This window comes from Populus alba, chromosome 1 (genome assembly GCF_005239225.2).
Source record: "Populus alba chromosome 1, ASM523922v2, whole genome shotgun sequence".
Taxonomy (NCBI): domain Eukaryota; kingdom Viridiplantae; phylum Streptophyta; class Magnoliopsida; order Malpighiales; family Salicaceae; genus Populus; species Populus alba.
Genome location: NC_133284.1, coordinates 28,081,567 through 28,095,533, shown reverse-complemented (window position 1 = coordinate 28,095,533; position 13,967 = coordinate 28,081,567). Strand labels below are relative to the sequence as shown.

Sequence of the window (13,967 nt, the reverse complement as noted above, 5' to 3'; positions counted from 1 at the left end):
TAGAGTTTATGTAGGCAAATGTTGAAAAGTCCGAACATGTATAAATCGGTCAATTTCAACTAAATGCCCATCTTCTTTCATCTGATTATTCATAATTAATATATATAGTCAACCACCTACTAATCGTTGAAAATTAATTATTGTCGGTGTTTGATTTAAAACTTTACTGAATTTAATAGAGATTCTAGAATAATATTCACAAAAGCTTGCAAAATTATACACACACACACACACACACACGCAAAGAAATCAAGCTAGCCCTCCCACCATGATTCATGGACTATATATCCAAGAATTTCTCATCTCCTCCTGACTGCATGCGAAGGGTAAAGGTTTCAAATCTTGATGTTGACGTTTAAAAAAATTGCACATGAACACCAGGATTCATCCATCATAATATTTAGGAAGTAACGTGATGATAGGCCATGAAAGGAGGTAAGAAGTAAATCAACGGTGAACGGTGATGAGAGGTTATTTCTATCATGAAACATGGAGAAACCATAATTCATTGACCAAAGAAGCCGTGGAGGGAAATTTGGTTTAAAAAAAGGAAAGGGTGTGTAAGGAAAAACCCTTGCATGCAAAACCGTGTAAAAGAACATGTTAGGAGAACAACCTTTTAAAAATACAAAATGTAACTGGATTTACTCATTGAATATAAATATATAGAGGAGAGAAAAGGAGAGCCTAAATATTTTAAGCAAGAGACAGAGGCCCTGAAAGAGTGGGTGGGTTTTAAAGCAAATTTAATATTACATAGAGGGCAGAAACTGAAAGTGGAATCTGTTTTCTGTAATTGGAAGATTTGTTTTTTCTTTGTCATTATTTGAATTTTTTTTTTTTTTTTTTCCTTTGATGTTGATTGGATTTTCTTGAACTTTACGAGAAAGCCATCCACATGTTTTGTCTTTATGTGTACCTCTTTGTTCTATAAATGAGTCACTAATCACTTCTGTTGAAGCCCCCCCCCCCCCAAGGTACCTTGACTTTTCTTTTCTTTTCTTTTCTGGTTTCTTTTTTTCTCTCAAGACTTGAGAAAGTAAAAATGGAGGAGTTGGGTTCTATGTGGGATTTTGGAGAGGTGGGTTCTTTCTGCTCTTTGTTTCCTCTTCTGGGTCTTGCTTGGTCTGGCATTTAAGCCCTTTGGTGTTCTGTTATGTGTACTATGTACAGTGTGTTATATATTGTGTGATGTTCAACGTGTTTTATTTATGAGGTCTCAAGTCTAAACCTCAGTTCCTTTCTCTCCTCACTACCGGTCCTATGATGAAGTCCATGAATTTTCTAATGACCCCGCCTTGTTGCTTTAATTTATTTCTGTTTTAAAGCCTTCATGGTAGTTGTTCTGTGTCTTGTATGCTTTTACTGTTTACTATTGCTTGCAAAAGTGTAGTGATCGGCTTGAATGAGCATCCTTAATTTGATGGCATTTTCTTTCTTTCGATTCTTACATGATATACTTGTAGTGTTTTTCGGTTTCGTAAAAAAAGGGGTCCTCGTTTTGCACTATTTTTTTTCCCTTCCTTTTTGTTTGCTCGGTGAAGAATTTGGACTTGTAAGACTTGCCTCGGGTTGAAACTTAAGAGTCGAGACTTGTCTGTATTGATGTAAACTTGAGATGTTTCATGGCACAAGTTACGGGGACCAATATCTTTTAAAAGATAGGTTTGTTTGGTGCACTCTTTCTCTCATTGGTTTTCTCTTTCCCTTTTCGAGTTCAATAGATTCACCCTATTTGACTTGAAGGACTTGTGATCCGCATGGGCCCGGATTGAGATTATACTGTTTTTCTTACCATGGAAATTCTTGTTCATCAATTGGATTCCTTGGGAATTTCTGTCTCTGCCTACTAGGATTCTGTGATTTTTGCATTAGCTTGTTTGGTGTAGAGTCCTGTACCCCTGGAAGCTAAGGTATTGATGTTGATTTCTGAGTTTCTTCGAAACCAAGGCTTCAATTTTTGTCGCGTTTCCCTGTTGATTTTACTTATGAAAACATCAAGTCTGTATTATTACTCTATCCATATCTCATATCTGTATTTTGAAGTTGCCAAGCCATATTTTATTGAATTCTTGTGCTCATAACAAAACTAATTAACTTGTTTTGAATTGATTTTGCAGAGCTTTGATGAATTGAAGCAGAAGCTTGTGTACACCACCATTGAATTAGATTCACTGAAAGTTGAAGCAAATGAAGGACTGAGGAAGCACAAGGAGGATGTTAAGCAATTAATTAATCACCTAAAGATTGCTTACCAAGAAAGAGACGAGGCCAAGGGTCAACTGCAAAAACTGCTCAATAAACTTATGCTTTTCAGTACTTCTGAATTACTGCCCATTCTTCCTCAAGCACAACCGGAAAGCCCCCTTGTGATTCCTGCTAAAGCAAATTCCAGTATAACTGAATCCAACAGCCTATCTGATACGTATAATCATCAATCACATGGCTCCTCCCCTGTGGAGTCCTTAATTGATGCAGTTACTTCACCAGATTTCTCCAGCATTAACATGGCAGAATCAAGTCACATGGGGTTTGTGAATAAGGCCTTGGTTCAAGAATATGATGGCTCTATACCAACAGGTTTAGTGGCTTCAGCAATGGCCAAGATTGATCCGGCCGATATTGTAATTGATAATTTTGTCAAAGGAAAAGTCTTACCACAGAGGGGAAAACTGTTGCAGGCTGTGATGGATACTGGTCCTCTTCTTCAAACACTTCTTCTTGCAGGTCCACTTCCGCGGTGGAGAAATCCGCCTCCGCTGCAGCAGTTCAAGATTCCTGTTTCTTTTAAGGGTTTTGAAACTCCAAACCTCACAGCAAATTCAAGCTGCCTTGCTCAGCATCCATTTCCTTCCCCGTCAAATATTGGGTTGTCTCGTGGATCTTCTCAAATGTGCTCAGCATCCATGTTAGATTTTGCTACTTGTGCTTCTGGTTCAGGTATAGGCAATGGATGTTTGTTAAGTTCTGGTGCCATGCATCAGATTCCAGCTAGGAAGCGGCAAAGATTTCAATGAGAATGCGGCACCTGGTTCCTTTTTTTTGTTTTTTTTTTTGTAAAATCAAATTTCAGTGGTTAAGGGTGTAAATGAGATGTTTTGTTTTCAGCGCTTGAATGATATAACTAGTTAGCTTGGCTTATTTTCCTTTCTGTACATGAAATATTACATTTTCCTGATAGAAGAGGTTTTCAAAACAGTTTCATTTTACTATGCCCTGAATACATTAGCATGAGAAAACATCATAGGATTTTGATCCTGTCGTGTTTGGCGGATCAGAGTATTGATCACAGGGACAGTCAGATTTCACAGTCTTCATCAACATTGACAAATTAGGACAAGTCCAGAACAGTAGTTGTTATCCATGAAGTGTTGGGTGCTCCTTCCTGCCCTAATAATAACTGGAAGTATATCACTGATAAGGGAAATGAAATCTTCGTAAGCTGCAGATTAATTAGCTCAGGATGTTCTATTTCTGCTAAGCCTACATTTGTAAACAGAAAAGCTGCTACCTGAAAAGTACACAGTAGTGATACGATCCAGGTAAGGTCAAATTCGGATTTTGACGTAAAATGCGCAACTATCCAGTTTTACGGAAATAGTCATAATTCTCAATCCTACCATTGGATCGGGCTGAAATTGTACGTAGAGGCTCCTGACATGTTTTCATACCTTGGGTTAAAATATCATGTCAATCGGAGTTCGGCAAGGCATCCAAACACGGGTCAACAGAGGCTGTACGGGTTTTGTTATTTACTTCCTTTTGACTTGTGGACTTCCTATTTGGCTAGAATTCTTTTCTTAAAAGGATGCGGCAGCTTATTTTGGGAATCTCCTAGTTCTACAAAGATCTTTAATGGGCTTCAACATAGTTTCCAAGTATGGCAAGGATTCATAAATGTTTCAGAATCCTTTTCTTACAAGGATTCCTTATTCATCCTAGCTGCAAAAAGGAAAGAAGATTTCAGAACTAATTCTACCTTCAGATTTGATTCTCCTAGCTTATATAGGACTTCTAAAGGGCTACAAATCTGATCCTATCATATTTAGGATATTAAATTCGGATTTATTTATTTTATTGTTATTTTCTTCCTAGTTTAGGGTTTATTTATATTATTTGGGTTTAATTGTAAGTGGGCATCCTATAAGTCCACATAAGGGGTCCATTAGGGTTTATTTAGGTCTAGAGTCAGTATAAATAAAGGCATAACCAGACATGTAAGTAAGACAATTCAGATTAATAAAACTTCTTGTTTGCCGCACTTTGTGTGTGTGTGTTGGTGAGATAATCTCCCTTTCATGGTTCTTTAAAGAACTGAAAACGACTCATCGAAGAACAACTGTCTTTGTGGCGTCATCCTTATACTTCTTGTTCGCGAATCAATATTCGTTGGGTGGGGGTTTACGTTTTCAATAGTGCTGGTGCCTAGGTACAAGTTATCTTTGTGTCACACTCCTATCAAACCTGATTTACTTGGCTTTCCGGGAATTGGTGTCTTTGCATGTGGGTTGCGTGACCACGTGATCACGAGGTTCGCATCAAGTAGGAAGATCGGTTGCTACTTTCACTAGCTTGTTGTATTACGTAGTTGTGGAAACTGAGGCAGTAGCTAGTAAGGGATGACCTTAAACAAAATTTTGAACTCTGGCACAGTGTTAAAAGACCTTGTGTTGCTGTGAAGTATATGATTTTTTTGCCATCACGTTGCACATCTCCAGAAAATACTTTTTTTTTGAACATTTTCCAGCAAATACCGAGATACTAGTCATATTGAAATGTTTAGTTCAACTTTTGCGTATCCTATGGCAGAAATATAGATCAGTCCTTGCTTGACTCTCTGCAGGTATATTCCAGCACATTAAACAATCCATTGATCTATTCCATGAGGTGCAATAGATCTATATATTAATTCCCGTCCAAATGAAAAATACTGTACGGGTTTCTGTGTGTTCTACGCGAACCCATATCATCTTTCTGGCCTGCAAATTAAGGAGGTGTGAAGCATCCATGAAGTTATTAGCCAAGAATCAGCAAGGAGTGGAGGTTCATCTTTGTTTGATGTGGCTTTGGATGGGAGCAAATTTAAAAGAATCTTTCCATAAATCAGTTTCAGGATACACGATCGAATATGCCAACAAAGATCACAGCAGAATGATATTATCAGTTCTGAGGAGTAAGTTAAGGTCCAGGTCAAAACAGCCTTACAATTTTATATTAACAACCACATAGGAAGAAAATTGAAGCTTCCATAGGTTCTTTCAATACTTCATCCCAAGACATACAGGACTAGCAGAATCAGATCCAGATTCTGGCAACTAGCAGTTTGATGCTCAGCAGACAGCAAGAGGCAACAGTCTGTCCTTGACAATTCCATCCTCTTCCTTGAGTTGTAGACTTGTAGTAGAAGGCTGGTGACTCAATTTATCGTGAAGCGTAAATGTGAATTCTACACCACTTGTAAATTTATATTTGGCAGAATCATTCTGATATTAAGATTGAATTTACAGGTCACAGGACACCCTTTATATACTTTGAAATTATTTTTCAAACATTATGCATTTCCCTGGGGCTTTCTAGTATATTATCTAAGGTTTTCACCTCTTTTCTCATACAAAAAAAATTTGATGAACTCGACATGATAACTAAGTATTTTTATAAGTTTTTGGCATATCAAAATCAAAAAACTTGAGGGATATTAATGAACTTAAATTTAACAATCTCAAAACCCTTTATGACCTAAACAAATAAGTTGAGATGCTGCTTGAACCTAACAACATGGCCTCAGGCAATGCATTTGGATCCATTTTTAACCTCTAATGAGTTCATACAACTTGCTTGAGATCAAAACTCTTTCTATAATATTTAAAACCTTTATGTGGGTCTTTTGATATTTTATGTTGATCAAATACATTTTATTTTGAGTGGAATATAACTTAAAATATCAGAGATAAAATGACTCTCCACTCCCTTCTCTCTATAAAAAAAAAAGATTCATTGATTATAAATACCTCAAAAAACCCTTCAAGCTCTAGGTTTACAATATCTTAACTCTCAATATTTTTAAAATATATATTTTTAAAGTCTATTTCTCTAAAATATCATTGTATTTTCTCTATATAAAAAATATTCACTTAAATATCTGATAATCCTCAAATCTACAAAAAAAAACCTTTTGGAAGTGCCAGTCACCTTGACCTGCTAAGCAAAATATACAAGTTATCAATCACCTTAATTAGAAAGAATACATTAAATTAAACCATCTAGTAAGTGGCTTAGTGATAAGAGCTTGTAATCAAGAAGTTTGCTTTCCATGTAGTTGCCAATATTGATGGCTACTAGAGACTTACCTGGTAGTTAACTTCAGAGCCCGTAGAGATTAGTCGAAGTGCGCGCAAGCTAACCCGGACACCCCACGTAAATTAAAAAAAAAACCAAAGAATACATCAAATTATTATAACCAAAAAATTAACCAATTATCCAACATATAAACCTTACTCCTAAACTACTTGGATTTTTGTGGTACATCATCATCACCTATATAATTTCAAATGTAGCTGTTCGGCATTCTCTGAATTGCTGATGCAGATTCTCGAGGCTGCCTGGATTGCAAATATTGGATTAAATCAAGCTGATCCATGCTAAAAGGTTTTTAGGGATGGAAATCTTCAGTTGCAAGAAGGGAACTTGAGATGTTGCAAATTTTGTTTGCAGAAATTTACTGCTAGATTCTGACTTCTTGCTCTTAAACCTCACCTCAGTGTCATGGACTTGAGCCCTCCGCACACTCCGCTAGATATTCCACAGAGGGAAGAACTTTCCCAAGAAAGAGAAGCAAATCCTACGCTCCCAGATCCTACAGAATTTAGCACCTGGACCTTAAGAAATAGGCAGTGGACTTGCTTCGTCGTGTTGATTGCAGAAATTTCAGTGCGAAATATTTTATAGATAAAAGAATATTTATTTTACATGTAAAATATTTTTCAATATTTAACTTAAAAAATATTTTCACGTAAATATTTTTCAATGATGCTAATGGTGGTGACAGCAGTAGCTAAGTGGTCATAATAGCGGGGGAGGAGACGCTAAAATGGTGATAATGGTGGTAGAGAAGGAGGAGATGGTATAAAAAGTGATGGTGGAGGTGAAAGATATGGTGATGGTGATGATTAATATGGTTAGATTATATTATAAGTAAATTACTATTTATAAAATATTTTTATAAAATTTTATGAGTTCAAAATATTTTTCAGAATTAAATTTGAAGGTTAACTATAAAATATTTTACATTAACCTTTATTTTTCTGAAAAATACATAGATATAAAAATAAATCAAAAAAATATTTTTATATAAATATTTTATGAAAATCAAAAGACCAAAAGCAACTTTAGAGTGCCTTTCATGTTAGGGGAATTAGATTAAACAGGTGAAAGCTGATGGAATTCTAAGAAAATCAGTAATTCCTAAGATATATGTAATGGAATGGAGATGAGTCCGCTGGGCAATCTGGGCAGCAAAACAGAGAACAACGTTCCATCTCTGACGGAGCCAAGTTAGCTGCAAATCAGCAGTGTTGGAGCCAACCTAAGATATGTTACCGTCTTCCCATTTTTTATTTTTCCAAATCCTTCCTTACCCTGTTTTAATTATATAATGTAGACATTGAAATGATCTAATATCTGAATGCATAGTTCAGACTTCAATGGATAGAAACCTCAAGCCTACAAGGTTGCTAGATCTCAATTACAGTTAAACACGAGATAAAATATAACCAGAAGTTCCACAAGTTCACAACTCCAAACTGATTTTGCAAATCTCTATCATTAATGTCACAACAAAACGGCCTTACTCTGGAATGGAATAGCAAAGGCCAGCTTCAAAAGCAGAGAGCAAGCACTTAAATGATTCCAATCTTGTTCACCACATCCAATGCTGGTGTCAACCTAACATATGCCTTCTTGGTACCATCAGGCCTGCAGCAAAATCATTGAACTCAGAAAAAGGGACTAAACATTTGCCAAAGGGAAGAAGATGAACAAGAAAAAGTTTCAAGCAACAAGTCTCATGGATCTGCCATGCATAACAGTCCTGCCTTTTCCATGGCAGATGATAATTCAACCAAATTGCCAAGTATAACAAACTACATCTAATAGAGATGTACCAGTGTGTTGTGAATTACAGATGCAAAAAAAAATGCCATCTTATCAACATTTTCTAAATCGAATTGTAATAATCAATATCTTTATAAGTGGTTCGATCAGACAATATCATATATTGATGAAATTTGTTTTGACAACAAAACAGTAGAAGCTAAGGTTTTGTGCATGTGCTGGTAGGGGTAATAATTCCAGGTACGGTCTTGTTCATAATTAACATAATGAAATTCAGAAAAACATCTAAGCAATTATTGACAAACACCATCTGCATGTGATTCAAAAAAGTCAATCAACCACTTCTAAAAGAAAAGCATCATATTTTCTCAAGACCAAAAACATTAAAAAGAGAAATAAAGATTGAACCTGACTTGACAGCATACCTGATCAGGGTATTCACTTTCTTAGACTGAATGTCATACATATTCTTGACAGCATCCTAGATTTTCTTCTTGTCAGCACGTAAGTCAACCATGAAAACCAGGGTATTGTTGTCTTCAATCTTTTTCATTGCAGACTCAGTGGTGAGGGGATACTTTAAAATCTGATAATGATCAAGCTTGTTCCTTGGTGGAGCACTAATGCGAGGATATTTAGGATTCCTCCCCTTCTTCAATGTCCTAGGTCAATGAAATGTAACTTTAGTTCTTATCTTCTTCGTCTTCTTGAAGGTCGAACCTGACTTTACTGCTCTCGCAACCGTCATGGCCTATGACTCTGAGTCAGCCTCTTTTCAAACTGTCTGTTGCGCATGCAGCATGCACACAAATGGTGAAGAAAAATAACGATCATGAGCAACACAAACAAACTAATCAAAACCCTAGCCTTGCTCTTTTTCAATAATTTCATCAGTACAAGATAAGAAATGCACATTGAAAACACAAGAGACTTATTCCCGAGCTTAGATTTCTCTCGCCACTGAAAAAACACTATCAGCAAGGCTTATTTTCAACTAACAACCCAAAAACAGATCCTCTTTATAACAACTTATTGCTCACTTTTCAGTCATTCTATCAAACAACTTGATGTCATTTTCATTCATTAAAGTTTTCTTCTAATCGTTCACTTTTATTCTGTCTCTTTAAGTCATTAAACCAATAGTACAAAGTCATTAAACCAAAACATGAAACAAAAAGAAAAAAACAATCTTCAAAATGTAATACTAAAATTATGTGTGAATACTGAAATGGGATAAAATCATACCTTTAGCTGGTGTCATTGCCGCCAAATCAACAACTTGAAACCCTAAAGAAAACCCAGAAAATAAAAGGGTTGATAACTCTTGTTTAAAAATATACGGGTGTTAGATATATAGAGATAGATAAGAGAGAGGACCTGTGGCTGGCGAAGCAACAGAGTAGTGCCGTCTTTAGCTGAAATCATTATTTCCTCTCTTACAAATCACTAGATTGCAGCAGTGAATTTTTTTCTTAGTTTTTAATTTGATTCTTGAAACCTTTTTATACAATTGAGCTAAAATTAATACCCGATTACATTTTTTTTTTTTAAATGATTGAAATAAAAAATAGAACATCAAAGTGAAAAAGTGATAAATCAGGTGGCGTCTTTCAATTTTATATAAAAAATTATTTTATCCCTTATATTTCTCCGATAGATCATTTTAATTTTAAAAAATTTAATTTTAGAACTCAAAGTTTTTTTTTTTTGTTAAACAAAAGAGAAGGCCACCAAATTGGGATAAAAAAAAAATAATAATAAACATTAACAACCATTACAACCATCAAAATAAATGAAAATGATATCAATAAATTCTTTTTAATAAAAAAAAATTTAATTTATGTGATTTTTTTTTCTTTTACTCACTCAGAGAAAACATATTTGATTGTGAAAATATTTTATAAATGTTTTTTTAATAAAAAAAATTTTAATTTAGGTGATTTTTTCTTTATACTAAGGAGACATATTTGATTATAAAAATATTTTTCGATTCATATTAATCAGCGGGTCTATTTGAGAAGACCCGCTAATTAATATGTCTAATTTATAATACAAGCGAGTAAATAATTTTAGATGATTGTGTGTTCTAACAAAATTAAATTTTAAGTAAGTCTATTTTTGTCATGATAGTAATAATAGCATGAGAGGTTGATGATTTGACGATGATATACCATACCATGTTTATGATTTCCGGATATCATGGCATGATTTGTTAAGAAAGATTATTACAGTTCATCTTTATTGAGTCAAGTCTTTTTCGATTTTCGGTAGAAAGTAGAAACACTGATGTGATCCTATATTTGCTGGCGGCGGGTTGGCACGTAGATGACGGGTCGGGCTTACAATTACCACCTCTAAAGATGGGTCTAAAAATGAAAGGGGAGTTTAAATCTAAGAAAGTAGTCTAGGGACGTAATTGATAGAATCCAAAAAGTAGAGGGGCGTTTTTTATACTTTTAGTTTTACCCCTTTTCTTTGCAATGAACTGTGTATGCTTTCACTATAAAAGACAGTAGAAAATTTGTTGCAATGACAAGAATCAACGAGAGAGAGAAGGAAAATCAAAGCTCGCTATGATACAGAATGAGGAAGGCCACTTCCGTAAATACACACCGATCGATCTTTCACTCTTCCTCCGGTGAGCCTGTGCTACTTTCAGTTGGGTTGATGAATCCAGCTAAGGGTCCTCGTATATCAGAGCCATAAACATGACCCATCTTTGTACGCTTGGTTTCCAAGTACCTCTTATTTTCATCTGTAATGGGTGTGAAGACAGGAACCCTACCGATAACAGCCAAGCCATATCCCTTCAAACCAGTGAACTTGGCGGGATTGTTGGTCATCAGGCGCATCGTTCGGACCCCTATGTCTCTCAGAATCTGCATCAAAGTTTAAAGAACTGATTCTAAATGTTCTTGTGATTTTCATTTGGAGAGAGTTTACGGTTTTTTTTTTTTTTGGGGGGGGGATTTTGACAGCATTTTCCGACTAACCTGAGCGCCGATGCCATACTCGCGTGCATCAACGGCTAGTCCAAGTTCGATGTTAGCCTGGACCGTGTCATGACCTTGATCCTGCAAATTGTAGGCTCGAAGTTTGTGACCAAGGCCGATTCCTCTTCCTTCATGGCCTCGAAGATAAACAACGATCCCTCTACCAGCTTGCTCGATTAACTGCATTGCCAAATCCAGCTGATTGCCACAGTCACAGCGAGCTGATCCAAATATATCCCCTGTCAAACATTCTGAATGAACTCTTACTAAAACATCCTGTCCATCTCCAATATTTCCCTGTTCATGTTAATTTGTTTAGAACCTGATGCAGCTAAGAAATTGAACTTCTGGAAACGAACAGAGGAAAGAATCCAAGGACATGATTACCTTGACTATAGCTACGTGTTCTGTACCTTCTAGCTTCGAGCGGTAGCAGTAAGCTTCAAATAGACCCCATTTAGTAGGTAGACGAGAAATTGCACTCCTCTCTACTAGATATTCTCTCTTCCTCCGGTACCTACAGATCAGTGATATATATTGAACAATAACATGAAAAGAAAAATCCTGAATCAACAAGCTGAAGAAAATAAATTCACATGAACAATAGCATGAGCATTCGAAATCATTCTAGCAAGTAATATATCACGGAGACACCAGCAAAAACCAATTTTAACCAAGAAATAATTATATGCATGCGTCAGTGTTACCTTATTAAATCAGTTATTGATACGATTGGTATGTTGTGCTCCATTGCCATCTTTCTTATATCAGCCAAAGAGGCTATAGAGCCGTCTTCTGGATCAATAATTGCTGAAAGAACAGAAACTGGTGGCAATCCAGCCAACATCACCAAATCTACAGAAGCCTCTGTATGACCAGCTCTTCTTAAAACCCCACCGTTGCGATACTTGAGTGGAAACACATGGCCTGGCCTTCTAAAATCTTCAGGCTTGGTCTCAGGAGAAGATAGAGCAAGAACAGTCTTAGCCCTGTCTGATGCTGATACTCCAGTACGTGTTCCAGATTTTGCATCCTGAAAAGCAGGGGAAAAATGATAATTAATCAAACATGTTTAACAGATTTTTATGACTTAATAGGATTACACAGTACTTTTCTTTAGTAGGATTATATATACAGGAGTGAAATGGAAGGGGGGTTATCTATTAAGATCTAGGAATTAAAACATACCACAGTGATTGTGAAAGTGGGGGCAGATGAATCTTCGTTCTCTGTCTCTGGTGACATCAGAGGAAGCTTAAGTCTTTCAAGATCCTCCTCTTTCATGCCTACCGAAACAATTCCTGATCCATTCTTAATCAGAAATGACACATGCTGAGGACTTGCAAGAGATGCTGCCATGATAAGGTTTCCTTCAATATCCCCATTTTCATCGTCTACAACAATTACAAACTGAAAGATATGCAGTCATGGTTAACATTTAACTCATGATTATTCTTGGTTATATCATAATGGAAATTTTATTGCGGTCATAATTCTGGTGTTTTTTCTGCATTATTTCTCGAACGCACACCGCAGGTATAATTTTTTTGCTGACTTCAAAGTAGAAAAACTAAAGGAGATCGATCATCGAAGTTCTACAGAAGTAAGCAGAAAATAGTCCGCAAATATAGAATGACGGAGAAAAGATTTACCTTTCCCTCACGTAAAGTATGGAGTGCCTGCTCAATTGAAGAGTACCCTTCGGTAGGGCAGTCGGGATCGCCCTCTGCATCACTGACGAAGAAATCAATGGTTTCCGGAGTAATTTCAGCATCAAGTGTTACAAATGGTGCAGAAGCAGACTCATCAAAAGCTCCCAACAGAGACCCATTTTCACTTCCCTTCAAAAAACTCTCATCAGACGCACTTCCACCTCCAATAGCCCAACATGTGGGACTCAACAGCCTGTGTTTGAACAGGTCTGCTCCTGTTCTTATACCACGAGGAGTCTCTAAAAGTCTCCGAAAGCTGCAACAGAACCATCATTAAATAGAAACTATGTTAATGACAGCGTGCTAATAATTAGCTAAATATACTTCTATTAGCTAGCTAGCTAGAACAGACCTTGAACTCGTGACCATGTAGGGAAACAAGAGGTCAGTGTATAAGCTGGCACAGTCCATGGAACTGGAGATGCTTCAACAACAAAAGCCCTCTTCTGGTTCTGAAATGATCGACAATCTTCCTCCACTGCGTACTTGATATGTATTCTACTAGTATAGAAAACAAAGAAAAGCCCACCTCTTGTTCTGGATGTGTATTTGCTTGTGTCGTTTGGTAGTGCCTTTATCCAAAAGCTTTTTATACAAACTTTTTCTTTCTGTCTTTTAATTTCTGTTAATGGATATCTCAACTAGAATTTAAAAAGTATATTCTTACAAATCTATTTGTACGTAAAATTAAAAATGTAATTTTTAGTTAAATTAAAAGAATAATTTGGCATGAAATATCATAATTAATTAATTAAATTAAATTAATTCCAAAAATAAAAATTATTTATTTTTCATAATATCCATGCCCCCCTCCAAATCATTAACAAGTTAGTCCCTTTTTTTTGGGGATTATATAAACTAATATAAGAGGCGACCTGATTTTTTATTTGGATTAAAAAAAATGATATTATTTTTTTAAAAATAAAATTTTAATTATGAAATTAAAACATTGAGTTGCATTGGATTAAATTTTTTTAACTAAAACATTATGTGAAATTATCATGCAGAATATTTTTTAAAATAGTTTTTTTGTTTAAAAATATGTTAAAATACTTTTTTGAGATAATTTTATATATCAATATATTAAAATATTTTAAAAAAAAAAATCAATCTTAATACTTTTTAAGCTAAAAATATATTTAAAAAATAATTA

General features: G+C 35.5%; 2 protein-coding genes and 1 pseudogene across 2 annotated transcripts; 1 reads left to right on the top strand and 2 right to left on the bottom strand.

The window, feature by feature from the left end:
• The first annotated feature begins 981 nt into the window (after positions 1–981).
• LOC118045671 (uncharacterized) lies at positions 982–3,206 on the top strand. The gene is made up of 2 exons (XM_035054360.2): positions 982–1,081; positions 2,121–3,206. The coding sequence occupies exons 1-2, from the start codon at positions 1,046–1,048 to the stop codon at positions 3,015–3,017; spliced, it is 933 nt and encodes a 310-aa protein (XP_034910251.1). The 5' UTR covers positions 982–1,045; the 3' UTR covers positions 3,018–3,206.
• Positions 3,207–7,703: 4,497 nt separating this feature from the next.
• On the bottom strand, positions 7,704–9,341 carry LOC118045670 (large ribosomal subunit protein uL23-like; annotated as a pseudogene).
• A 1,191-nt stretch (positions 9,342–10,532) lies between these two features.
• Positions 10,533–13,380, bottom strand: LOC118045669 (monofunctional riboflavin biosynthesis protein RIBA 3, chloroplastic). Its single transcript, XM_035054359.1, has 7 exons — positions 13,167–13,380; positions 12,755–13,070; positions 12,291–12,512; positions 11,810–12,135; positions 11,490–11,619; positions 11,103–11,399; positions 10,533–10,988 (listed from the first exon to the last, which is right to left on the bottom strand). Exons 1-7 carry the CDS (start codon positions 13,223–13,225, stop codon positions 10,734–10,736), a joined length of 1,605 nt encoding a protein of 534 aa, XP_034910250.1. The 5' UTR covers positions 13,226–13,380; the 3' UTR covers positions 10,533–10,733.
• Between the last annotated feature and the right edge of the window lie 587 nt (positions 13,381–13,967).